The following is a 24,707-nucleotide window of genomic DNA, read 5'->3' as shown; positions in this document are numbered from 1 at the left end:
AAAATGCAAGCCACCACAGTACAACAAACTGACAGACGAGTGGTGGATACTCAAAATAAAGATCTTAAAGTGGCAAAACCTGAAGAGGTCAGAGCCATCCTATAACAACTGTCACTGACCCAGGGACTGTCACACAGATGAGACACAGGGGGCATACCTGAACATCTGGGCTCCTCCACTGGCATTTCATAACTGTGTTAACCTGGGAGATCCTGCTATCAATTACAGACTTTCCCAGGGTGGTTTTATGTCTCAAGTCACAGTGTAAAAACACTGTATTGTTTCTTCAAATATACCATAAGCTCCCTAAATGAGTCCCTTCCAGCTGTACCACTGTGATGTTTTATTCTTCATCAAAGATTTTATCAAAGTTTATCAAAACTTAATTAAAATGATGATTTTCAGGCTTAATATACATATATATGTATATATAATATATATAATGATAACAGTATAGTCCTCAAAACATTAGACTCATTATCTGTACCAATACCAGAGGGGCTTCCTGGGCCTTTGGCTTCATTTGCAAAATTTTCAGTTGGGTGTTTTTATTGCTATGATAACCTCAAACACCAGTCTATTATGCACATTCTAGATGATCTAGCTGACGACCTCATAAACAAGCATTCCCATGCAACTCAGCACCATATTCACTGTGTGTTGACTGAACTGTTGCCATTTTTCCTGACTTTAATCATCTTCAGGCTAAAGAGGAAAGAGCTGGACACAACATGAGAAGGATGTGTTCCAGCCATGCCAAGGCAAGATGACTTGAAGCTATGCTGTGGTTCTGCAGTGGTTTTAACAGAGACAAGGGGTGAATGAATCGAATCATGTCATGCATTACACGTGGAAGTTTGGGCTCACCAAATTCTATAAGAAGCAATCCATTCACTGAAGTTAGCTTTTTATTTTCAGCAAAAGACCACACTGTCCACTAAATTATGTCCAGGTTGGTGATTAGGATTTTTGATTTGTAATTTTATTTGAATCTAATTTCTAAATTTGTTTTGACTATGTTTGTATACGATCTGGATGTATAGGGGATTCATACTGTCTTAACCTTGCAGATATTTAATCATATTATAAAAAATAATTTAAATCAACCCTGGGACTCTGTGAAAATTTTATTCCTCTAAAAGTCAAAAAAAAAAAAAAAAAAAAAGTTATTCCTCTATTTACTACAATGGGCTGAATCTAGGAAACCAAAACAAGCCGATTCTGCCTTCAAGGCCTTTCAGAAAACAGCCCTGGTTTCAGCAATGCCCCACTAACGCCATCTGGTGGGCACATTTGAACAAGTACCCACCACCTTGCTGGTTCTAAAGCACTGCCCGTAAGGAAGGCCCATAACCTCATAACCTGGGAGCTAGACAAATATTTAAGTGGTATCTACAGTAAATGAGGGGCCTTGAATGAGCATCTACACTGCTTGAGAGGGCTATTTTAACCTCCTCTCATCTCAAACCTCCAACCCTGTTTGTTCACCCTCCCCCTAGCTGATATCCTGGCTTCTGACTTACAAGAAAAAATAGAAGCGCTAAGACGAGAGCGGAAATCCTGGTGGCGTAGTGGTTAAGAGCTACAGCTGCTAACCAAAGGTCTGCAGTCCAAATTCATCAGGCGCTCCTTGGAATCCCTATGGGGCAGTTATACTCTGCCCTTTAGGGTCGTTATGAGTTCGCATCAACTCAACGGCAACGGTTTGATTTGTTTTTCTGAAGATGACAGTCATCTCTCCGTCCTGCTCACCCCATCTACCACTTATCTGCATCTGAACTATCACGGTCCACACTGCCGTCACCCTGGGTGCAGTGTCGCTCTTGTGTCCTGGATGTAGCACCTCTCATGTGGCTAACACTCTGAACCTATAATCCCCCCTCCGCCCCTTTCCCACATTATCCACTTCCCTCTGAGCTGAATCATAACCATTAGCACACAAATATGCTGTAGTGGTGCAGTTAACACACTTGGCTGCTAACTGAAAGGCTAGAGGTCTGAGGCCACCCAGCAGTGCCTAAGAAGAAAGGCCTGGTGATCTGCCTCCAAAAATCCAGCCACTGAAAATCCCGTGGAGCACAGTTCTATTCTGACACACAGGGGTCACCAGGAGTTGGAACTGATGTGACACCAACTGTTTTTTGTTTTTTTTTTTGTAATATCTCTTAACTTAAGAAAAGAAGAAAATCTGTCTGAACTCCACCTCCCTTCATTTCTCTGCTCCCCTTCAAATAACTTTCCAAAAGTGTCGCCTACAGTTCCTGACCCCACTGTCTCAACCTCTACCCTGCCTTTGTTGTTCGCAGCTGCTGCAGAGTCGACCCAGGCTCATGGAGACCCCACGCACGATAGAATGAGACACTGCCTGGTCCAGCACCATCTCCGTCATCAGCTAATGGGACCACTGTGATCCAATGGGTTTCCACTGGCTGATCTTCAGAAGTAGATCTCCAGGCTTTTCTTTCTAGTCCATCTTAGTCTGGAAGCTCTGTTGAAACTGGTTCAGTATCAAAGCAACACACAAGCCTCTACTGACAGGTAGATGATGGCTTTGTATGCGGCAGACTGGCCCAGAATCAAACCCAGGCCTCCCACATGGAAGGCGAGAATTGTACCACTGAACCACCAAGTCCTCATCCACTCTCCCTTTTGTCCATGCTAACCAGGCTTGCTTCCTCCTGTCCACTGAAGCTGATCAAGGTCATCTGCATCTGGTCCTCATCAGCCAACCAGCCTGTTGCCATTGTACCCAAGCTCCAAGCAGCATTTAACGCAGCTGCTCACTCTCCTTCTAGGAACAAGGTCTTCACTTTGCCTTAGGGACCCCACATCCTCCTTCTCAGGCCCCCTTGCTAATGCTACTTCATTTTTCTCATCTCTCCATTTGGCAATCCCCAGAGCCTGGTCTACCTCCACCTTCCCTAGGTTATCTCCCCAAACCCATGGCCTTAAACATAATCTATAAGGTCATAACTCTCTTATTTAAGATCTCTGGCCCTGACCTTATTCCTGAGCTCCAGGCTCACCAATTCAACTGCTGATCTAGGTTGGATGTCTAAGAAGCAGCTCATCATTAAGATCATGAAAACTCTTGGTTTTTCCCCAAAACCTACTCATTTCCCAACTTTCCATATCATGGATAAAAAGGTACCAATATTTACCTAGTTGCTAGAGCCTAAACCTGAGAATTACAAGCCCTAGTGGCACAGGGCTTTGGTAAGCATTCGGCTGCTAACCAAAAGGTGGGTGGTTCAAATCCACCAGCAGCTCCGTGGAAGAAAGATGTGGCAGTCTGCTTCCATAATGATTACAGCCTTGGAAACCCTATGGGGCAGTTCTACTCTGTATTATAGGGTCACTACGAGTCAGAGTCGACTCAAGCACAATGGGTTTGGGTTTTTTGTTTTTTTTTTTAAATTAAACTAAGAACTACCTTGGATTTTCCTGCTTTCCTCCTCCCCCACCCAAACCAGTAAGTTCTGGGGACTGCCTGGACATGCCCCCATTTCTGGCTCCAAAGAGAGAGCTGGAAGACTCAGCGGTTAACTTCTACCCTGGGCACACACACTTCAAAATGAGGATCCCAAAGGTCAGGGAAGACCACTTCGAAACAGTTTTGTAGAGAAGAAAGTATTCTTTGACAGTTAAGAGATGGGAGAGGGAGGGAGTGAGGGAGGGAGAGGAGTATCCACTAATTAGATAATAGATAAGAACTACTTTAGGTGAAGAGAAAGACAACACAGTATACAGGAGAGATCAGCACAACTGGACTAAACCAAAAGCAGTTTCCTGAATAAACTGAATGCTTCAAAGGCCAGCATAGCAGGGGCAGGGGTTTGGGGACCAAGGTTTCAGGGGACATTTAAGTCAACTGGCATAATAAAATCTATTAAGAAAACATTTTACATCCCACTTTGGAGAGTGGCGTCTGGGATCTTAAACGCTAACAAGTGGCCATCTGAGATGCATGAATTGGTCTCAACCCACCTGGACCAAAGGAGAATGAAGAACACCAAGGACACAAGGTAATTATGAGCCCAAGAGACACAAAGGGCCACATAAACAAGAGGCTACATCAGCCTGAGACCAGAAGAACTAGATGGTGCCTGGCTACAACCAATGACTGCCCTGACAGAGAACACAACAGAGAACCCCTGAGGGAGCAGGAGAGCAGTAGGATGCAGACCCCAGATTCTCATGAAAAGACCAGACTTAATGGTCTGACTGAGATTAGAAGGACCCTGGTGGTCATGGCCCCCAGACCTTCTGTCAGCCCAAGACAGGAGCCATTCCCAAAGCCAACTCTTCAGACCCCTAGGGATTGGACTGGACAATGGGATAGAAAAAGATGCTGGTGAAGAACGAGCTTCCTGGATCAAGTAGACACTTGAGACTATGTTGGCATCTCCTATCTGGAGGGAAGATAAGAGAGCAGAGGGGGTCAGAAGGTGGCGGAATGGACACGAAAAGTGAGAGTGGAAGGAAGGAGCGGGCTGTCTCATTAGGGACAGAGCAATTAGGAGTGTATAGCAAGGTATACATAAATTTTTGAATGAGAGACTGACTTGATTCGTAAACTTTCACTTAAAGCAGAATAAAAATTAAAAAAAAAAAAGTTTTGATCTCATCTAAGCAAAGAATTCCACATTTTCAATTTAAAAAAAAAAATGATTTAGCTTCCTAACTTCCAATTAATTCTCCACTCCACTGGTTTCTATCCTTTCTTAAATTGTACTTGCTCTCCTCTGCAGACAGACATCCAGTCAATGTCTTAAAAATATGCAATGTTCTTCCTCCTAACTGTGAGACGATTAGGAGACATTATCTTTAAAACCTCTTCCATCTGTGCCAAAATAAGATACCCAGTTAGACACTGGCCTTTTTCACTCAGTGGTTATAATCTGTTGCTATGGAGACTATAAAGCTATTTTGTAACAAGTCAACATTTAATTTAAAAATGTTGTAATAAGTCAACATTTATTGACTACCTACTACGTGGCAAGTACTGTACTACTGATGCTGTATTAGCCCCTAACATTTTTATTAAGTGCTTTTTATGGGCCAATCATGTTAGAAGCATGACCTCATTTAACCCTCATATCAACACTAATGACGCAGGTAAAGTCTCCTCCCCATTTGACAGATGAGCAAACAGAGGCCGAAGTTAAGCAGCTTGTTAACAAGTCCCACAGCCAGAAAGTGGAAAACCTGAACCTGTATCTTCCTGTGTCCAAAGCCAGTTCTCTCAACCACACTCCCATTCTGACAACTGCAAAAGGAAGTGTGTTTATGTTGTGACATAGTGCCTAGCTACGGGGGTTGTATGACTAGTGTCCAACAGGTCCCAATTTCGGGTAAAAAGTTCTCTTTGAATAAAGAGAGAAGATGAATACCCATGATGGGCGAGGGTAGTTCTGTTACTCCGAAGGTCTCGAAACTTTCACCAGACCTAGTAATTTCCAATGTTCAGGATGAGATGACATTTGGTTATATGGACTTTACATAAAATATGGTCTGACAGAAAGACCACTATTGAATCCACTGCAAGCCCCTGGGTCAGAATTATTTATTAAGAGCTTGCTGGGAGCTAAGCTCTGCATGCTTGCATTCAGTCAAGTAGTGCTTATGTTGCATTTAGTGCAGCGCTGCTCTGTATTAGGTGCTCTGTAAACACAGAGACTGCTGGTTGTCCACCCCAACACCCATTCTCTCTGCCCTCAGTAAAACAGCACTACTCTTATTTGGAGCAGTGATGTCCTGCTAAAAGATCTTTTCCAGCCTCTCTCACAGCTAGACGTGGTCATGCGCCACAGCTCTGGCCAGGGGGATGTTCAGTGGGGTTTCTGAGAAGACTGCCTAAAGGAAGCTGATTCAGCTGGGGGGCTGCTTTTGCCTCTTCCCTGCTTCCTCTGGCTGCTAAACGTGGAATGCAGGCATGACGGCTGGAAGTGCAGAAGTCATCTCAGACCGTGAGGTGAACTTGAGGAAGGAAGGCACTTGTTGAGGACAGTGGGTCTAAAGTTAAGAGGCAGGGTTTCCGGTCTCACTGTAGAGTTCTTTGACCAACCACTGACTAACCAGTCCCAAATTTCCTTCCCAAGTAAACTTTCGCCTTGTATAAACCATGGTTACTTTAGGTTAGTAGTCCTCAAGTTTTGGTGGATATCAGAATCACTTAGAGTGTTTGGGAAAAATGCAAAAGCCCTATGCTCCCTCACCTGCACCAGGTGATGCTGTCATTCACCAGAGCTCGAGAACCAGAGCTTTAGGCATTTCTGTTCTAAGCTGCCAAACTTGATCTTACCCAGTACAAGTTCCCTTCCATGCCAACCTCAACACTGACAAGTCAAAAGCAATTTTATAACATTCAATTTTATTTCTCATGCAAAGCTAGGATCTGGGTCTGAATGGGTCGTCCCCTGCCCAGATCATTTCCTACCCTCCCTCCCAGGAAACGGCAGATGGTGGTGGACACGCTGCCTGCCCTCAGGCTGCCCTGGCCTTCCCGCTTGTTCCCACTAATCTGACCAGCCCTGGCCTGCTCCTGGGCATGCTGCCTGGGCCAGTGCAGGTGAAGGTTGCTCGGGTGCAGCCACCGACACTTCCTCCTTGGGAGTTTTAGGCTACACCTTAGCAATGCTGTCGTCTTCTTCGTGAAGGCTCCAGCCTCTTCACATTTGCCTTCCTCATCCTGAAGGACTGGAGAAGGAACCAGGTCAACTCTTCCTCTCAAGCATTGTGGTTCCACAGCCTGCAAGCTCGCCCACCTCGAAAGCTATCCTTCCTTTGTAAGGGTTTACAGAGTCCGAGCACCACGTCGGGAGCCGCCGCCTCCCATCCACAGGTTTTTGATTCAAAGTCAGAGTTTTTCTAAACAGAAGTTTCTGGCCACCTAGTTGTCTGTCTGCTCCGCCCAACCAGTCATGCTTTCTTTTCTCTATTTCAACTACAAAAAGACAGGCTTTTTTTTACTCATTTGGGTCTTTTTCCTAAAACATATCACTTTTTTTTTTTTTTCTTTCTCCTGGTAGAGCAACGTAGGTTGTGAGTAAAGAGGTTTATAGACCCCCATCTCAGAGAAAAAAAGGGTCCGGACTCACGTAGATATTAATTAGCAGGATTTTTAAAAACCCAACTTGTTGAATTCAAATGTTATGATAAAAATACAACTTAACATTATCTGACTTTTTCTTTATATGCAGTTCCCAGAACTTACAGTAACCACCCGCACCTGTCTGCTCTGGGTAAAAGCAGTTGACAAACAGGTAATGCCCTTTCGGATGCCAGCTCCAGAAGGGAGTCCCACAGACAAAAGCAGACTCAGATGACTCACTTGTCACACCCTCTCCTATCCCTGGGGGTGATCAGGTCTGGCCTTGCTCAGGGTCCCACCCGGCCCTAGGCAGCCCCCAGCTAGAAGACCCCAGGGCTCTAGATTGAGCTGAGGGCACACTCTGGTCCCTGATAAGCTGGAATCCCCAGGGCTGTCCTGGAGCAGAGTTGAATTCCTCTCCATTGAAGCCCTACACACATGTGGCTGAGAAATGGGGGCTTCAGGAAGACAAGAAGGCCTTGTCTTCAATCTGCCCAGGGCTGCCCCCCAGAGAATTCACCCCAACAGGAGGAACTCACTTCATGTTTATTTCTGGTAGTGAGTGGCATTTGAAGAGCCGCCTCCGCCCCCTCGGATGGTATGGACGGCCGTTGGAGATGATGCTGGGTAGTGTCCTGGGCGGATGGGCTTGGCTGTCAAAGCGGAGAGAAAAGACATTCAGAAATGGCTTAAGCAGCAACACCCAAATACTTAAGGGTCACACGTGACAACCAATAGTCACAATTCTTATGAATTGAAAAGAATTTTCAAAATTTTTGAAAACAGGAGGTTTACCCTCCTGTTAGTACAGTTAGCCAACCCAGAGCACTCACATGTTTAGGGGACAGAGAGAACTTACATATCAATTACTTTATTTGTAAACCAGGTTGAGGAAAATGAAAGGGTAAAGTCTCAAATAAGAAACAAAGCACTTTCGGTTTCATCTGCAGTCAATCCAAAGGTCCCCATGGGGAATTCAGGGGGATCTGTGTAGCCCCTGAAATTGGATGCAGAATTCCGTCTGTGGTTTATTTTTCTGAGGAAAGCGTTCCTAGCTCTCCAGTAGGTTCTCAAAGAATATGAAATCCAACAAATGCAATGAGCCACTAATCTAAGGTATAATTTTAAAATGAGAAACATGAAGTTGCTGGTTTATAATACATCTGCACAGCAATAGCTGATGGAAAATACCATATGTTATTAGAAATGTTTACATTAAAAAAAAAAAACAAAAAAACTCTTTATAGTTCAGAGTCCATTCTATTCCTACGGCTCTATCCGAGAGGCTATGATTCAGTAACTCCACCTTCGTTCCCCACATAAGCAAAAATCTCACATCCATCCAGGTCTTCCTGGAACTGCAGGCACACTCCAGGCCTACCGCCCAGCTTGGGACCACACCCAATCACTGATGCCAGCCTGGCTCTTGCCAGGGTATTACCAAATCTGCACTTCCATGCAGAGCTCCCTGAAGCTTCTGACTCCAGACTCCCACAGCTCTGATCGGTGCAGTATATGTGGCTGAGAAATAGTATTTCTAGTATTTCTAAGACTGTACCTTTGTTCACAGCTGAACACCTTTGCCTACAGCTTTGGCTAGCTCCTCTGTGTAGCTCAGAGGCTCTGGAGACCACTGTGTGTGCTGCAACCACCCAGTGTAAGGAAGTAGGCCTGCAGAGAGCAGGCTCCCCTAAGTACTGCATGTTTGATATCACATACTGATACTGATCTGTTATTGTCAGCTGCCGCTGAGTGGGCCCCCGACTCCTGGTGACGCCATGTACAACAAGACAAAATGCTGCCTGGTCCTGTGCCATCCCCATGATCAGTCGGGGATCTATAGGGTTTCCATTGGCTGATTTTCAGAAGTAGATCACCAGGCCTTTCTACCTAGTCTATCTTATGCTGGAAGCTCTGCTGAAGCCTGGTCAGCATCACAGCAACATACAAGCCTCACTGAAAAACTGGTGGTGGCTATACATGAGGTGCGGTGGCCAAGAATCAAACTTGGGTCTCCCACGTGGAGGGCAAGAACTCCACCACTGAACCACCACTGCCCCCAATATTGATATTACATAGTGGGCCCACTCAAGTAGCCTCAGAGTATCAAGTTCCGTCTTGCCTGTGGAGTCATTACCTTTCAGCAAGGTCACAGGCGAAAGGCCACCATAGCTCCCGAAATCCTTTATGAGTATGGCACGCACACATACCGATCTGGGCCGAATGGGCCCTCCTGGCCATGTTTTTGGCTCGCACGGCCTCCTTGATGCGGTCCACCTCCTGCTGATAGCGTTTTCGGTCCCGCATGGCGTTCTCCTTGGCTTCCTTCAGCGCACTCTCCAGGGCCTTGACACGCTCCGCCGTAGCACGCAGCCTCTTTTCCAGCTTGGGCAGCTCACACCGCAGATCTGCGTTGTCCCGGACCAGCTGGGGCAGGGACGAACATGGATGGGAGGGAAAGGTGGAATTACCAGAACGGCAATGCTGCGACAGGGAGCTCCAGACCACTGGGAGGTGACAAAGAAGGTAAAGCAGCCTCTGCAACAGAGCCACCACCCCCGGTGGGTCGGCCCTGAAAGTCCTTCAGACCGTAAACTCTGTGAGCAGTGAAGGCAACAAAAGTCCCACACCCTGTGACCCCGACTTGCTAAATACACGATTAACTGAGTGGGCGGGCGGGCTGGGGGGGCGGGGTGTGGAGAATGAAATGAAGTTATTTCCAGCTACAGGAAGCTTCCAGTCTTTAAAGTGAGTTTCGAAGCACTCCATGAAAGACGTGCATGTTCCAGAGATCTCCAAAGGCCTCACTTCATGCAGGATCCGGTGTCTACACTGGCATGTGGTTTGGCCCCAGCTTTGCAACATATCCAGAGGCCAACAAATAACACCGGCCATGCTCATTCTTTCATTACCTAAGACCCACAGTTAAGGAGCAGCAGCCCAGTCCTGGGTTTAAGAGCGGGCTCAAGGCCCAGCTCTATTATTTCTAGCCATGTGACTTGGTGTAGGCAAGTTATCTGTCCACCATGAGTCTCGGTTTCTCATCCATAAAATAAAGATGCTACAAAATCGGGCCACTGTGGGACTCTAAGTAGGTAATGCAGTTTTGAAAATCATAAAGGTGAGTTACTGCTGGATCCACATGTGCTTCGAGTACCTTTGGGTCCCCAGCTCCAGCACCGGTGCTTGGCAATGGGTGAAGATTTCATTAAATACTTGGTGAGTACATGAATGAAATAACTAAAAAATTTCAGAGCCCTATTTTGAGTTTTCTTGCAGTTTCTGCTTTTCTCCTTTTTAGCAACAATTTGCTCTAATGACTTCAGCTGTGTTGAATCTGTTGTCCTCCCTCTGAGGAAAGGTGTCATCATCAGTAAGGTTGAAAAGGACTTAACGAGTCAAGGAGAAATGACATCCCCTTGGCCGTGTAATCCAAAACATTGGACATTTCCATCATATTCCAAATTCTAAAGACTGAAAGCAGTCACAAACATGCCAGCCTTTTAACAGGAAAGATCCAAGACAAATAACCTGCCTAAGTCATTGGTGGGTTTGGACATGGCACGTTTTGCCACCCTAGACATGGCAAGGATCCTGGCGGGCACAATGAGCACCAGGAAAAGGGTGACAAAGCAGAAAAGGTGCTGGTTTTAGGCCCAGTTCTAGGCCTACCCATGGAATGAAGCAAGCCACTCCTCTCTCCCAGTCTGTTCCATTGTCTGTAAAAATAAGGGGCTTGAACCAGCTTGGTAATTTCCACATTGCATTGTGTGGAGCTTTCTGGGACCCAGAGGAGTCTCAGAGGTATCATGGGAGACACTGAGGCCAGCTGGAGTTCAAGGTGGGGGTGCAGGCAGGATGAAAATGCAGGCTCTGAATATCCCACTCCCCAGACCCCGGCTCAAACTCAATTCCTTATAACTTTATTATAAGGGAAGTCACTAAAGGCTAAAGGATTTTAAAAAACCCTTCCAGCACTAACATTTACTGAGGATCTATAAATATCAGAGCCTTCTCCCCATGTTGTGGCCAAACCTAGTGGGGTTTCTTTCCAGGAGAGAAAGAGAAGCTGAGGCAAGCTGAAGCAACTGTCCTACCTGTTTGTGAACTTTTGTGAGCTGCTCCAGGTTATTCTCCAGGAAGGAAATTTTCTGCTTCTGGGCAGCACTGCCTCCTCCATCATCACTGTCCAGCTCCACACTCTGCGTCAACACCAAGGGGTCAGCAGAGCAGACCATCAGACTCCCACCCTCATCCCCAGGATACTGTGGATGATACATTTTAAACTGTCTTTTTTAAAAAAACCCATCCAACCAAAGGTTATTCTGTGTTTGAAGAGGGGTTCTAAAAGTTTGGACTCAAAGAATTTCCCAATTAATTTCCTTGGTTGGTGTCACAAGTATAAAAAGAAAAAAACCACTTCAAATCTTCTTTTGAACATTAAATATTATTTCTCTTTAGTGAAACACACCTCTAAAGAAAGGTGAATAAAGATTTTTCTTTCAAAAGAAAGCATTCCAGCTCATTAAGGAGAACCAGTGTGAAACCATAAATCCAAGGCCTAAATTTGATGTCAACAATCACGACAGAGATGACAAAGAGATGACAAGTCATCAAGCTTGCAGTCAATGTCTATGGTCGTGCTAGAAGGCTCAATGGCCTCGGCTTGTCCCTTTAGCTTCCAAGTCCATGAAATTCAGTAGTACATCAAACTCAAGCTAGTCAGAGCGTGGGGGTGTTGGGTAAACTCTTGAAACTGGCAAACACTGCACTCCTAGCACTGCCAAGCTGAGTGGCAGAGATGAGTTGAGAAACACATGTGCAAACACATCCTGGGGTCCAAAAATGGCAGAGCAGGTTTGCTTCATCTGACTACAGGGGAGCTCACCAGCCTTCCTTTTCTGAGGGGTGCTGACTACATGAGCATCTCAAACCTGCTCTTCTTCAGTTTAAAACCAGGGTTCTCAAACCTGAGTCTACATCAGAAACACCCAGAGGAGGGCTTGTTAAAACTCAGGCTGCTGGGCTCCTTCCACATTTCCAGTTCAATCTGAGGTGAGGATGGAGAACTGGCGTATCTAACAAGTTCCCTGGTGACCCTAACGCTGCTGGAGCAAAGACCACACTTAGAGAACCAATGGTCTAAAGGTTGGTCCTCCCTAGAGAGTTTTATAATGAGGTCAAGAAGTCTGATCTCAAACTCTTAGTCCTCCCTCGGCCCACAGAGTCCTTATGGTCTCCCTCTGACTAAGGCTTTTTGGTCTTTGTCACGATCTCTGCTCAGGTCCCTCCTTTTCCAGTCTCCCTTCCATCACCTCTGCTATGGCTTCAGGGATTTTGATGATTGTGGTCACTATCTACCTGCTTGACCGGTGCCACTCAGGCCTTGAAACCTCCCAGCATTCTCTGCCTCCTTTCTTTATGATGTTGCCTGGCTTTCAAAACTCAGTAGAACCATCCTGCTGGGGCCACTCCAAATCCATGCTTCTGACGCGCAGCTGACACACTGCCCAGCAATCCTTGGCCTCATCCCTAGCAAATTCCCCATCGCAGCTATCTGAGCCTCTCTAGTCTCCTTGGGCTCCCCATTCTCTTCCCTCCTTCTCCACTGACGACCGAGCCTCCACATTAACTGAGAAGATCAAAGTCATCAGATGCAACTTCTTTCCACTGTCACGTATTTCCCTGCAAACGTCTCCATCTTGACTTCTCCATGCACACTCCTCCCTCTGAGGAAAATGTGCCCCTTCTCCTTACCACACCTAATGCATCCATCATTGCTCTTTCCTCTGCCCCCTCTCAAACCATACCCCATCAATCACCTCCTCTCTTTTATATACTTTACATACTCTTTCCCTTGGCTCCTACACACACACACGCACACACAGAAACATACATGCACACATCGCAAACATGTGCACACACATGCACATACAAACATACATAAACATGCACACACACACATTCTTCTGAAACACATCTTCCTCCAGTCCTATTATACTTGTAGATATGGCCCCATTTGCTCCTCATCTATCGCTTTTAAATATTTTGAAAGAGTACTTTCCTGGCTGCCTTCATCTCTTACTCATTCCTGAAGCCTCTGTAAGCTGCTCTGGGGATTTGCACTTATTGCGTCTTTCTGAGATCACTGTGCGTGTCATGAGAACCAAAGAAGCTCAGACTCAGTAAGTCGCGCAGATCTGTATTCAAATCCTATCTCTGGCTCTTCCTAGCTGTGCGACCTTTGGTACGTTATTTAACATTTGAGCCTATCTCGCCTGTAAAACAAGAATCTTAAGAACCACTCACATGACTGCTGAGGAGAGCAGATGTTAACTGCTTTGTGAACTATGACCTAGCCCACAGTGACCTCCTAACAGACAATTGTGCAGGCTCTCCACTGTCTAACTTCTCTAGGCATCCAGCTTCGCTCACCAGGCTTCAGGACAACGCTCTCTGATGTGGCCCCTCTGTATTTTCCTGCATTATCACAGTAGGGTCAGATGAACATTTGTTAATTTGAAATGAAGGCCAAAAAAAGATTGTAACTTCCTTTTTCTAAGAAGGAAGAATCAGTCGGGAAAATGTCCCCAAGTATTTTTTGCCTCCAGCACATTGTTTTAATAACATTCTCTGGCATGAAGTAATTAATTTTTAAGTATAACCAATCCCTACTTAAGCAAGTGCTATTTCAACAGGAAAATGATTCTTTCTGACTCTCTTTTTATTTTCTTCTCAGTCAATCTCATTCAGACAAAACAGGACTCACTTTTTTAACTCGGGTGGTCAGATCCTGGACAAAGAGTTTGCGAAGGTTATGAAGCGTCTGCAGTTCTCTAGACTGGAAAAAAGAGTTTTAAAAAGCCACTTAAGTCAGGGAAACCCAGTAACCCCAATCACATTAAATTTATGATATGTTTGGGACAAGGTCATTACCCCCAGCAGTCTGTACTCGCGCTCTGCAAACCCGCCGTGAGGTTTCCCCTCACCTGCCCCCTCGCCCCACACCCTCTGTGCCCACCTCAGCCTCATTATCAGGAGCACAGCAAGGTGCAGACCAGGAACCTGAACAATGGCCTGTGAGCTAAACAAAGTCTGCTCGTTTGCTGTGCTCTACATGGAGCCAATTTTTTTTTTTCCCTCAACCACAAAAATTTCTAAGTTTTCTCACAAAAATTCCTTTTCAGCTATGTTATATCGGAATGGATTTCTTTTTTCTCGTCTTTGCTTTATCACATAAACATTATATATAATACCATTATAGGTGGAATTACGTCCCCCCAAAAAAGGTAATGCAGAAGTCCTAACCCCTAGAATCTCAGAACGGGATCTTATTTGGAAATAGGGTCTTTGCAGATGTAATTAGTAGGAATTAAACCAAAAAGCCAAATCTATTGCCATTGAATCGAGTTCAACTCATAGCGACCCCGTGTGAGAGAGCAGAACTGCCCCATAGGGTTTTCTTTGCGGTAATCTTCAGGGAATCACATTGCCAAGTCTTTCTCCTGTGGAACTGCTTGGTGGATTCAAACTGCCAACCTTTGGGTTAGCAGCTATACCTCATCGTAGCTCTGGGTTGGCCCTGATCTCTTTATAAGGATCTCCAGTGGTGCAATGGTTAAGAACTTGTCTGCTAACCCAAAGGTTGGCAGTTTGAACCCACCAAGCCATTCCGAAGAAGAAAGACCTGGCAATGTGTTTCCCTAAAGATTATAGCAAAGAAAACCCTACGGGGCAGTTCTACTCTGTCACACAGGGTCGCTATGAGTCAAGATGAACTCGATGGCACCTAACAACTACAACAACGAATTTCTTTATGACAGATATCCTTAGAAGAAAACAGTGACACTGCTGCAGAGGGAAGAAGCCATGTGAAGATGGAGGCAGAGACGAATTATACTGCCACAAACCAAGGAATGCTGGGGCTACCAGAGCTGGAAGAGACAAGGAAAGATTATCCTCCAGGGCCTTTGGAGAGAGCACGACCCTTTCGAGACCTTGGTTTTAGACTTCTAACCTCCAGAATTGTGAGAGAATACACTTCTGTTGTTTTAAACCACCTAGCTGGTGGTGCTACCATACAAATACCAACAAGTTTAAATTAAAAAGGTAGCCGCACTTCCTCCTGCCCTAACGAACTGGCATTTTTCATGTTCCTACGCCCCCTGCTGGCCCAGGTTCAGATGTTCCTATACTTGACATCCCTGCGGTTGTGGATGAGGCAGTTAGAAAGCACAGGCTTTGGTCCATTGCTTTGGCTCTGCCACTTTTCACCTGGGTAGCCCTGGGCAAATTATTTAACCTTTCTCTGCCTTATTTTTATTTGTAACATGAGTAAAAGTATGTTACCTCGGAGGTGTTGCTGTGATGATTAAACAAGATGATTCTTATAATAAAACTGTTATAAACAGTTCCTGGCACATAGTAAGTGTTCAATAAACATTAAAACCAGTTGCCACCAAGCTGACTCCTACTCATGGTGACCCCATGTGTGTCAGAGTAGAATTGTGCTCCATGGCTGATATTTTGGAAGTAGATAGCCAGGTCTTTCTTCTGAGGCACCTCTGAATGGACTTGAACCTCCAACTTTTTGGTTAGCAGCCAAGGGACTCCCAATAAACGTTATTATTATATGTGTATCATATTTGACTTAACCATTTCTCCATCAGGCATTTCTTGTTTCCTTTTGTTGTTGTCGTTATAACTGTCCTGAAATTAATTTCTTGGGGGCATTTTTTTCCTTCATTTTGGATTATTTTTTACAAATGAACCCTTAGGAATTGGATTGCCGAGAAAAAGTCCTCAGCCAAACCCGGTGATCTTGGTTAACAAGATTGCAAAGTCAAAAGATTTCATTCCATTCAAGTCTCCAAGTATTTACTACAAGAGATATGGTTAATTTCTTGCAAAATATTTTCCCAGAAAGGAGGAAGAGAAAGATAAACCCTGCATCTGACCTTTTCAATTTGTCTAGATTGGCCTACTCTAACACAGAATGTCAAGGGGTGCAGCTCACATCTGCTGACAGGAAAAAAAGACAGAGAGAGAGAGAGAAACAAACACAGGCTATAAAGTGACAGGAACACTAAGTTTCTTGGAATTAAGCTTCTATATTAATTTAAGGTCTTATTATCACTGGTTCCAATTCTGTGTTGAAACAAGAAGCACCTGAAGTCAACTGCATCCTTGGATGAGGTAAATTACTTTCCGCAGGAAGCCACATGAATCTGTTATTATGAATAATGTGCACACAGCACCTGTCCAAGGCTTGGCCACTTTCCAAAGCAGGCAGAGGGCAGCAGCTAGTGCTCACAGGTATGTAGACACGCTGGTCCCCCCGCCACCCCCGCCTCTGCCCAAGGGAAGCACAGTTCTCTAACCTACTCCTGAAGGCCTGCAGCCACTCCTGCTTCAGTAAGTCTATTACTGACTGAACCGTAATCACAACTAGTATTTTGAGAATGAAAAAAAGCACCATAACAAACAGAAATAAGAGAAGACACACGAGCTTTGTCAAAGGGCCAGGCACTTCCTTGGGCCCTGTACGTACCATATAATATCGGAGTCCTAAGTTTGGAAACTTTCTCTCTTTTTTTTTTTTTTTTTGAGACAAGACATAGGGCGGGGCACAGATATTACTGCACATCGTTTTTAGGTGGATTCAACGATAAACAGCTTGCAAGGGGCAGCTGGAGATCTTTAAATTAGTTTGTAACTTATCTTCATGTACAGATATGCTTGGACAACTGCAACCTGACTTCCCACATCAATGAACCCTCCATCATACTCATTATTCTGCTCCGTCACTTGCTTCCCTCAAAGCTTTCCCCTTCATAAGTTCTGTCCTTCATGAAAAGCTCAGGGCTCTGCCTGCTGTCACAGCAGACAGTGAGGATGGGGCCAGGGAGGTCCAGTCATGGGAGCCCAGGCAAGGTATCCTTCAGCAGACAGACCATTAAAGCAAGCTGGCCCTCCACAACCTGTGGGCCTTTTCCAACATCCCCCAAGAGGGGATCCATAGACTTCAGCCTCCAAAGGGCAGGTTCCATTCCCTTCCCTCCCTCACCCAGACCCTCAAGGAGGGCAAGCCTTGAGCTAAGGAGGGTTTAAGAACAGTCAGCCTAGGACTGTCAGTCTGTTTCTGAAAACCACTGGTGGCTCGGGAAGGATTCTGGTCTAAGGTTCAGTGACAACATCCATGTATACACTGTAGGGTTCCAATCTTGACTTTTTAGAATGTGTGTGTGTCTGTTGTGTGCACGTGTCTGTGTGTGCTGTGTGTATGTGCTGCATATGGGAGGTGAGTGAGAGACAGAAGGTGAGAGTCACCATGTCAGTCCATGTGTGTGAGTAACCAAGTGTGCAAGGAGACACGTGAGAGTGAGTGCAAGTGCAGGGTGGAGACGAATGAGGGTATGTGTGAGTGTGGGATGTGAGCGAGTGTGTGGGAGGGAGAAACAATGAGTGGATAGATACGAGGAAGCCAGTGAGGAAATATGTTCCACAGAAGTATTCCAAACATTAAAAAAGGCAAAAAGATTGATTAAATGTCCTTTATATATCACACTTGTGAGTGTGAGAAAAAGCATGTGAGAGTCTGAGAGAAAGTGCATGTTAGTATATATGTGAGCGTGTGTGTACGCGTAAGCGAGCAATAAGGGTGTGAGCAACTAAGCGTGGATGGTCAATGTTAAGTGTGAGAATGTGACTGCATGTGAGTGTTAGAGGGGGTGTACTGACTGATGAGGGTATACGGGTGAGTGTGGGAATAGGAGTGTGTTGAGTGAATGTGTAAGTTGAGGGTGAGCAAGAGTGGGAGTGAATGAGTGCATGAGAGTGACTACGCAAGCCAAAAAGTGTGTGCAAGTGAGAAAGTGTGAATGATCATTAGTGAATGTACCAATGTGTTACGGAAGTGTACTAAGTGAGCAAAGATGAATGTGTGTGTGTACGTGTGTGAGAGTAAGTACAGGTGTGTGAGTACAGGTGTGAGTGTGTAGATGAATGCAGAGGTAGAACATGAAAGTCAGGGACTGTGTGTGTGAGAGTGACTGTGAGCATTTTGTGTGGAGATGTATATGAGTGAGTTGTAAGTTGAGTGTGCATGAGTGAAAGTGGGATGGTATGTGTGCTTCAGTGTGTGTTAATGAATGAGTGATAGTGAATGACTGAGTGTACCTGAGTGAGTTCTGTGTGACAGAGAAAGGTAAAAGAGTGAATGTCTACATAAGTGAGCACATGAGAGTGTGAAAGTGCATGTATGGCTGGGGTGAAGGAGCATGCGCAAGAGTTCATATGTGTAAAGGACGAAAAGATACTCAAATATCATTTATCTCTGGCTGGCAGAAGTATAGTAAATTTTTAATATTCAATATTTTTCTGAATTTTTATAACAATTTCGGGTATTACTTCTCTGGGAATAAAAATCCAAAAACGAAACCGGTTGCCGTCAGGTCGATTCTAACTCACAGCAACCCTAAAGGACAGAGGAGAACTGTCCCCATAGAGTTTCCAAGGAGCGCTTGGTGGATTCAAGCTGCCGACCTTTTGGTTAGCAGACGTTGCTCTTAACCACTACACCACCAGGGTTTAGATGTAAATGAAGATACCAAACCCAAACCCAAACCCGGTGCTGTCGGCTCGATTCCAACTCATAGCGACCCTGTAGGACAGAGCAGAACTGCCCCATAGAGCTTCCAAGGAGCTCCTGGTGGATTCAAACTGCCGACCCTTTGGTTAACAGCCGTAGCACTTAACCACTACGCCACCAGGGTTTCCAAATGAAGATAGATATATGAAATTTTTTGGTTTCATTTCTGCTTCCCCTACAGCTGCCCTCTCCACAGTCTTCTTTACCATGCTCGAAAGACCTAACTTCCTTTCAATTTAGCCATCTTACTTGTGTCCATAATGGCTTGAGTCCTCATTCCTTTACTTGGCTTTGGGGAGCAATTAACACTGATCCAGGGGACAGAGTGCCAGCCTTGGGTCTGGCCTACAGCTGTAGGTAGATGACAGGGCTTGGTGCAGTCATCAGGTTCTTGGGAACAGGCCAGTCACACACCAATCCATGTGACATATGAATGATAGTATGGATTGAACTGTACCCCCCCCCCCCAAAATATCTATGGAAGTCTTGGTCCTATGGAATAATCCTATTTGAAAATAGGGTTTTTCTTTTGTTATATTGGAAATCCTGTTGGCATAGTGGTTAACACCTATGGCTGCTAACCAAAAGGTCAGCAGTTCAAATCCACCAGGTGCTTCTTGGAAACTCTATGGGGCAGTTCTACTCTGTTCTATAGGGTTGCTATGAGTTGGAATCAACTCGACGGCAATGGGTTTTGTTGTTGTTGTTGTTGTTATATTAATGAGGCCATGGTGGATCCTAAATCTAATTATTTCTAAGTTATTTTTAAAAAGCAGAATAGACACAAAGAGACACACAGGGGGAAGATACCAAGGAATACCAAGGAACACCAAGGACCTTATGGGACTACCAACATTGAAGGACCGCCCCCTAGAGGCATGGCCTGAATCTGGACTGCTAGCCTCCCAAACTGTGAGACTATAAATTTCTGTTCTTTAAAGTCATCACTCGTGGTATATTTTGTTAAGGCAGCACTAGGAAACCAAGACAAATGGAATTAAAATGTACGACTGCATCTAAACAGTTTCTCCCTGTTGTTGTATCCTGTGAAGATGACTGGATATGTTCTCACCAGATAAACAGGTGATGCTGGGATAGTCTGTCTAAAAATGCTGGCTGTGTGGTATGACCAGAGTTCACTGTGAAGGGCTCCCAGGGCCCTTGGGGCCAGGCTGACATCCTCCAGAGCACCAAAGTGGGTACCAACCAGAGGAGGTAAAGCCAATGAATTCAGGATAGGGAAAACCAAACAGGTTTTCACTGGAAAACCCAGGAGCCTTTCAGAGGTAAGCAGGGTCTGTCATTCCTCTGCCCCAAGGCCCTACCTGACCTGCACCTCTCTTGCCTTTATCCTGCTCTCCCAAGCTCCTGTTCCCCTCACTCACTCAGCTGCAGATATGCTGACTTCCTGCTGCCCCTCCACATGCTAGGCATGGACTCACCTCAGGGCCTTGGCACAAGCTGTTCCCTCTCCCTGGAATGCTCCTCCCCTAGACACCCTCATGCCCCGCTCCTTTACCTGCTTCAAGTCTCTGCTTCACTGTTACCTCCTCCATGGGGTCTCCCCCAACCACCAATCTCTGCACTTTCTATAACCTTCTAACACAGCACAGGATTTGCTTCTTTATGGTTTATCTCAATAATGTATTCTTCTTGATGGCCAGGATCTAATCGCGGTTGTATACTGATGCAACCCAAGAGTGCTGGAACTTAGTGCTTCGAAGGTGCTCAACACATCCCTGCTGGATGTCACAAAGTGCAAAGCCATTGATTAGGAATTCAGTCAATTCTCACTTTGGTACTCCAGGGTAGTGGCTGTTTGACCAGGGATTGATTGATGCTTAATCATTCCATCAAAAGGAGTCCTGGTGGTATGGTGGCACAACAGTTAAGCACTCAGCTGATAACTGAAAGGATGGCAGTTCAAACCCACCTAGTCGCTGAGTGGGAGAAAAGACCTGGCGATCTGCTCCTGTGAGGATTTCAGCCTAGGAAACCACACGGGACAGTTCTACTCTGTCTTAGTGGTTCACCATGAGTAGGAGTTGACTCCACGGTACACAACAACGACAACATTTTATCAAGACCTGGGGAAAAAAAATTCTCTAACTCCTGTTTTTATGTCTAAAGGGTATGTTTTATGTCTAAAATGATACATGAGATACTGCCAGATAAAACCTTAGAATAAACAAATCATAGAGTAATCCAGTCTTTGAGACTAAAAATGAGTTGGGAAACATCTTGACTTTCACATACCACTGTCTCCTCCAGCCCTTTGAGATCCTCTCGGGCTTGTTCCCTCTTATCATTGAGCAATCTACAAAACAAAAAGGAATCATAATCCCTCAAAGAAGAATCAGAGTTATTCACACCATTTGCATCTGCAGATAAATCAACAAAACAGCTGGCACAATCAGACACCCATTATCTGTTTTTAAATTAGCCTAATCTAACCAGGCTGTGTGGACCTCTGAATGACAAAGGATCTCACAGGGATGCTACAGAGCTGAGGAAATATTTAAACTGTACTCACAAGAGCTTTTCCAGTTTCATCTCTCTCTCCTGGTCCTCTATTTTCAGCTTGTTATAATCGGAACTCAGCTTCTCCTGTTCCAGTTGCAGCTTCTGATTCAAACTGAAATTGAAAGGAAAAAGCAATACATTCAACATCAGCCTGAAATTCTGAGCCACCCAACTGAAAAAAACGAGTTCTGTTCCAACCCCATTAGTTCTGTGCAATAAAGGCGGCAATTCTGGAGGACTTTGCAAGATCAGAGAACAACCTCACTGCTTCCTCCCTGCCCAAGTGAAAACTAATTTCTGGGGAACATCTGAAGGCATGAAGCGTAGGCTTTGAGAATGTATTTATAGTTTGCTTGTACAAGAGCTTCAGGGGAAAAATAACGAAACAGGAAAAGGGCTGATACTTTAAACCAGAGAATGAGAGGCCCTGTTGGAAGAATTCAGCTTCCTCTGATCAGTCCATGTCAGGCACTCCCATGTTGGCAGGTGACCATACTCGGCCATCTCAACCTTCCCTTCCTCTCTGGCCCCAAGTTCTGGTCTCAATTTTGAAAATCATCTCTCAGAATCATCTCAACTCCCTCATTGACACAGGGGCAGTTCCCGCTCTGAGGAGCCCTCGAGGAGGTGGTATAGAGAGGAGGAGAAACTCGCCACCTGGCTGGGGATGCTCAGCTGACGTCTGCATCAGCCCAGCACTTAGAAAAGCTTTTGTGTGGCCGTGCCTCAGTGACTGTAAAGGAACAAATTACACACAATATGAAGGAAAACCAGAGTCCATTTGAAAGGCACTGGGAAGGAAGCTTTCCCACCCACTAATTCTCTCATCAATCCTCCTTCTTTCCCTCTTCCCCTACCCCGTCTAGTTAAACATTTTGAGGGTGATTAAGCACGAGACCAGCTTGAAGGGGAAAATATAACATAGGAGGTAGAATGGGAGTGGCCCAGAAGGAGAACAGGAAGAGAAGATGTTAAATCTTTTACTTTGGCGGACTATGCTAAAAAAAAAAAAAAATGCTAGAGCCCCAAAAAACCCATATAGACTTTTGCTTCTGTTATCAGTCTGCTCTTTAAAATGCAAATACACTGTGGGAGCAGCTCGTGTACACTGGAAAGAGATTTGGATCAGTAGTGTGGAGAATTTAACTCCAGTTTGATTCCTGTTCAGCTGTGTGACCTTAATCATTCAACCTTGCTTCCCACGTAGAAATGTTTCCTCATCTTCAAAACTGGGTGGGAAGGACCTAGACTTCCAGTCTAGATCCCAGAGGGGTCAGTGGTTAGAACTGTATTTCAATATAATTAGGTTTCTTTATAATCCTATGTTGTAGGCATTTAAAAACATTATTCTGAAGCGGGCATTTTGGAGACTGCCGAGGGAATCCATGGCACAAAACGCTAAGAAGCCTCAGAAGAGGAGCCCCTAAGGCACCTTCCTGCTGGGTGACTTGAGTGTGGCCAGTAAGGTGGGAGGTAAGAGACGGGAGAAGCCGTTACAGAGCAGAGGGCTGTGAGTCCAACGAAAATGGGAGCCCTCCTGGCAGCAGCGCTCCGGATGCCCCCTTGGCAGCGGTGCTGCAGGTACGTGATGGGTAGGCCACTATGAAGTCCACAAGTACGGCCAAGCGGCTCTGATTGTGCAAGAAGCGTGTGTGTGGTGGGCTGAGGAGGAGGCAGCAGCTAGCTGTCTTCTCTGGCGTATTTATTAACCTATTAGAACCCCTGAATCAGAAACAATTTGTTTTTTTCATCTTTTGATCCAGTCTCCCCCTTTTCTGGGGCAAGTGTCTGCCCAGCTGACTCATCAGCATGACCCTGGACCCTGTCCCATGGGGACTAGGAAGGGCAGCTGGGCCCGCCTGCCACCTGCCATACCAGATCCCAGGGAGGCTCCGCTCCAGATGGGAGAACAGACCTCAGGAACAGAGCGCCAAGCCCACTGGGTCAACAGGAGGGCAAGGCGCAGAGCCCACAGGGGAAGGAGGGCAGGGCCCTCAGCTAAAGGCCATGCCCTTTTGGGTGGCCTGAGACATGCCCTCCCCCAGTCCCATGCCAACTCACTCCCGAATCTCATCAATGATTTTTTGCTTCTCCTCTATTTCGTCTCGAAGTCTGGACAGCTGCTTCTGGTGAGCTTCCCGGTGGCTCTCCATCTGCTGCTCCAGTGCCTTCTGCAACCCGAGCCAAGAAATATGTGTCATCCTCTCACTGGCACTCAGCCCACCCTGTGACAAGCCCTGGATCTGCTTCCACTTTCTACCCCATGTCCCTTGGATGTTGGACCCCAAACTGAGGCCATTTCTGGCCCTCGTGCTCCCAGAATTCAGCCTTGCTTTACTGTGACATCCAAACACAGGAGCGGTTATAAAGTTGAGTGGCCCCTTGGAGCAAATTAGTGCACTGATTAAATAAGAAGTTATTCTCTGACCTTCTGCAGCTCACCTGAGCCACAAAGCCTCTCTAGCCAGGTCAATCAGAGGGCAAGGACCTCATACTACCCAGGTGGCCTCAGACCAGCCATGTAACCTGTGTGAGTCGCAGCTCCTTGTCTGTAAAATTGAGGTTCACACCCTGCTGAATGCAGAGATTTATGCTGAGATTCAACGAAGACCTTCCCACCAAAGTGCTTTGAAATTAGAAGCAAGGCCCATCAAGGCTGGAGCAGGGTCACGCATGTGGGCATTACTTTGAACTATGGGCTTTCATTCAATAAAGCTTGAAGTTTGCCTAAAATGTATCAAAATTCTACATTTCTTCATATCCCGATTTTAATCACCTCGGGAACTTATTTCCTCATCTTTTTCCTACTTTTCCCTTGCTGTTTGAAAAGGGACCAAAATAAAGATCGCTATGTTTAAGATGGAAACAAAGACTTGGGGTTTATATTTTAAAAGGTGGAGAGGGGCGATGTTTTCTTCCATTCAAAGGAGTGAACCCTGACAACGTGGCCCATGCAGTAATTTGTGGGGCACTGCTCTTTCTCCTACTCATCAGGTATGTTGGAGAAAAGGTGCTAATGCAACAGAACCATTATCTAGAGACCTCTCAGGTTTCTGGACTGTCACATCTTTCTATCTCGTTTCTAAGCCAGGCCACACTCTGAGACTGCTCGGATAGCCAAGCAGGGTCCCTCCCCCTCCTGCCATACACATCTCTGATGGGGACAGATTTTCCAAGAACAAGAAATGCCAGTCCAAATGCAGGCTGGGCTTGTGGAAGGGGCCGCCATACACACCTTCATTTCCTCAGCATCCTGCAGCCGCGTCAGGTGTTCCTTTTCCTTGTCCTGGAAGCTGACTTCGTGCATTTTTTCTGTTTTAAATTTTAAATAATGATTTAAGATTTAACTGGCAGAACTCACTCAAAAGTAAAATTTTTTGAAAAAACAGCAACGGAGTGCAACATCAACTTAGATCAATAATTACAACCACAGCATATAAA

At 45.5% G+C, this 24,707-nt stretch overlaps 1 protein-coding gene across 2 annotated transcripts in view; it reads right to left on the bottom strand.

The window, feature by feature from the left end:
- Positions 1 to 24,707, bottom strand: part of KIF5C (kinesin family member 5C) — a 208,058-nt gene that overhangs the window by 10,317 nt on the left and 173,034 nt on the right. For both annotated transcript variants that reach the window (XM_049887162.1, XM_049887163.1), the window contains 8 exons: positions 24,502 to 24,578; positions 23,328 to 23,437; positions 21,277 to 21,378; positions 21,000 to 21,060; positions 13,863 to 13,934; positions 11,191 to 11,295; positions 9,304 to 9,520; positions 7,633 to 7,746 (listed from right to left, as the gene is read on the bottom strand). In XM_049887162.1, coding sequence (XP_049743119.1) covers positions 7,640 to 7,746; positions 9,304 to 9,520; positions 11,191 to 11,295; positions 13,863 to 13,934; positions 21,000 to 21,060; positions 21,277 to 21,378; positions 23,328 to 23,437; positions 24,502 to 24,578 — 851 coding nt within the window. In that variant the 3' untranslated portion in view covers positions 7,633 to 7,639. The remainder of the gene's footprint in view (positions 1 to 7,632; positions 7,747 to 9,303; positions 9,521 to 11,190; positions 11,296 to 13,862; positions 13,935 to 20,999; positions 21,061 to 21,276; positions 21,379 to 23,327; positions 23,438 to 24,501; positions 24,579 to 24,707) is intronic.

The sequence above is a fragment of the Elephas maximus genome, chromosome 6 (genome assembly GCF_024166365.1).
Source record: "Elephas maximus indicus isolate mEleMax1 chromosome 6, mEleMax1 primary haplotype, whole genome shotgun sequence".
Taxonomy (NCBI): Eukaryota; Metazoa; Chordata; class Mammalia; order Proboscidea; family Elephantidae; genus Elephas; species Elephas maximus.
Note: the sequence above shows the minus strand (reverse complement) of the source record. Positions and strands in the feature narration are given on the sequence as shown.